The 2,656-nt window shown below is 35.5% G+C and overlaps 1 protein-coding gene across 1 annotated transcript in view; it reads right to left on the bottom strand.

Moving 5' to 3' along the window:
- Positions 1-2,060, bottom strand: part of LOC113236622 (charged multivesicular body protein 1b) — a 5,172-nt gene extending 3,112 nt beyond the window's left edge. Inside the window, exons 1-2 of the mRNA XM_026472783.1 lie at positions 1,947-2,060; positions 1,109-1,353 (exon numbers count right to left, since the gene is read on the bottom strand). Of these exons, the coding sequence (XP_026328568.1) occupies positions 1,109-1,353; positions 1,947-1,980 (279 nt within the window). The 5' untranslated portion in view covers positions 1,981-2,060. The remainder of the gene's footprint in view (positions 1-1,108; positions 1,354-1,946) is intronic.
- Between the last annotated feature and the right edge of the window lie 596 nt (positions 2,061-2,656).

Raw genomic sequence — 2,656 nt, 5'->3', positions numbered from 1 at the left:
AAAACCAAATACAAAGATCCAAACAACACATTGAAAAATTCGTTCCGTAGCTTAGTTGGCAAAGCATCTGACACGGTTTGTTAGAAGACGTCGGTTCGAATCCAGCCGGACGAAAGGAATTTTTTCTAGGTGTTCAATCTTCGTATTAATAATTATAACAAATTGGTGAAGTAATTCCCAAAAAAAAATTTTAATCCAATCAAAATTTAAACTTGTTTTAGTTAGTTTAGACTTGCTTGTAAGTCTTTAGAACATTGAAATAAAATTAGAGAAATACCAATGGCTTAATCAGACTTTATAATTATCAAAAGGTCTAGTGTATACAAGATCATCCACATAGTTCCTTTTTTTAAATCTAGTGATGACACGCCTGTCCATAAACTGTTACGCCGCAATGCCGCTCAGAGCTTTAAATTGCAAAGATCTATATATTATATATTAATTTCTACCAAATAAGAAAATAACTGCTCTCTATACGGTGTTATTACTAAGAAATAGGTTTGAATAGAACTTGATATTGTCAGTGGAAAGATAAAAGCACTTTAGAGCCATATTTAGTGGCAATGAGTCACGCATTGGAAAGAAAATTATTGTTTCAGATTTAATCACGTCAATTTGTTTTTTCAAACAAACCATTATTTCAGGCCCTTTACAGACCTCGTGGTCACGGCCGATTGAAACATGGGTTTGTTTGAAGAAAATAAATATATGCAATTTAGTTCTGAAACAATAGTTTCATTTCTAATGTAAAACAATAGTGAAAACCTGAAAAGTCTATGAGTCATAGATAAAATTAGTTTTAATTTTTTTGATACATCAAAAAGTTTCCTAGCAATTAGAACTTTTTTGGCACTCATATAATATAATGTGGTAATTGGACACTTTCTTGTGGTGCCTTCAGCTTAAGAGTCCTTTCCAGACTTTAAAACTTATTCTTGTACCCTATATATGATAATGTAGACCGTAGTTTCCCAAAGTGACCCCCCAGTGGGCGTTGAAGAGTCCTAGGGCGACAGTAAGAGCCTCGGAAGTAATTGGGGGGCATTTTGCACTGGAAATATAAGAGTGTTGACAATGGAGTAACTTCAAAAGCGCATTTATCACTTACTTTTCTGGTAGTTAGAGCAGTCTGCACTCTACTAGACACCGCATCGACTCTAGCTGACATCCGCAAGTAATTCAAAGCCTGGTTCTTTTGCCGGATCGCATTCTCTGCATGTATCCGTGCCCCTTCCATGTTTCCTTTCTGTATTGCCTTTTTGGCCTTTTCTTTTTCCAATTTCTCTTCCTTTTCGCATTTCTTTGAGTTTCGTTCTAGCTCCTTCACCGCAAACTTTAGATTAAATAGATGTTCTGGCATAATGATTTAAGGATTTTTGTGGAAGTATATAGTGCACATTAAAGACTTAAAGAGAATCTAAATCACTTTATTTAATGCATAACACAATAAAAAAAAGTGAAAACCAAATTAATAATAACAAATGGATCTATGATTCAAATACAGAGAACATACCTCATTATGGTGAAGTACAAAAAGGCACCGCCAATAAGCAAAAAGAACCACAGTTCATAATGGTCATGGACACTAAAAATTAACACTCGCACACACTCATGCACACCTGAGAAAAAAAAAAATCTGCAATGTGCAAACCCAGGGTTTGCTAGTCACAATAGTTCTATACTATACATATACAAAACAATCACAAGTAGCATATAACAGAAGTACATACTTTATAATATATTGATAATTTAGTGTTACAATATTTTTACCATACATGATTCTTCACCGTTTCTCTTCTACAGTCTAATAGGTTGATGATTAAAAACCGAGGGTGTAACAGGCATTTATTGACCTTCATTTTAGTCCGCATACACACAGGAATGACTAAACAGTAGGTAATAAACTACGGGTACAAAGAAAACTTTGCGAATTTTAAAAAGGATACTTTCCATTGCAGATGATGACATTTCATTACCCATTTGCAATATTAAAAAAAGTATAAAAGTTTAGGTTCTAAGACCCTAACAGCACCGCGAAAAAGCGAAATTAATAATTACAATCTGCGAGATGACTCACGAATCTACACAAACAGCGATTTCGTCAGAAATACATTGCACCTTCTGTCATTCGTTACTGTCATTGTCACTGTCACTTGAACTATTTGGTTATTAATTTCCTCATCATAGACAAGAAAGTCGGATACACAAATTTAAAGTGCACCATTAATTGGCGAACGCGTGCACAAAGACGGGCACTGGGTTAAAACCCAAGCAATCCGCCCGGGTTTTAACCGGATTTTATACAAAAAGGATTTAACCCATTTTCTCTCAAAATCGTGGGCAGAAACAGCGAATATGAAATTTGGTATGTAACAAATCTTTTTTAGATGAAAAAGAGAACTCCACACAGTACCCACCAAACAATTCTGTGGATTTTCACCTTGGTGGCCTTGGTTCACACGGCATTGTCCTGTACGTTTTTAACGTATTCGATTATAAACAGATAGACAACGGGGTGTTCACACGACATATTTTCATGCGCTTAAAGACGGATAGACGCAGTATTCACACAGCAATCGCCCTGAGAACACGTCTGTGATGGATACACGCTTTGATGCACTTTAATATTGGCATCGAAGACGCCAACGGAAGTGAT

The sequence above is a fragment of the Hyposmocoma kahamanoa genome, unplaced genomic scaffold (assembly GCF_003589595.1).
Source record: "Hyposmocoma kahamanoa isolate Upper Pololo Valley unplaced genomic scaffold, ASM358959v1 92, whole genome shotgun sequence".
Lineage (NCBI taxonomy): Eukaryota > Metazoa > Arthropoda > Insecta > Lepidoptera > Cosmopterigidae > Hyposmocoma > Hyposmocoma kahamanoa.
The sequence above is the reverse complement of the archived record's forward strand: the minus strand, read 5'-3'. Positions and strand labels throughout refer to the sequence as shown.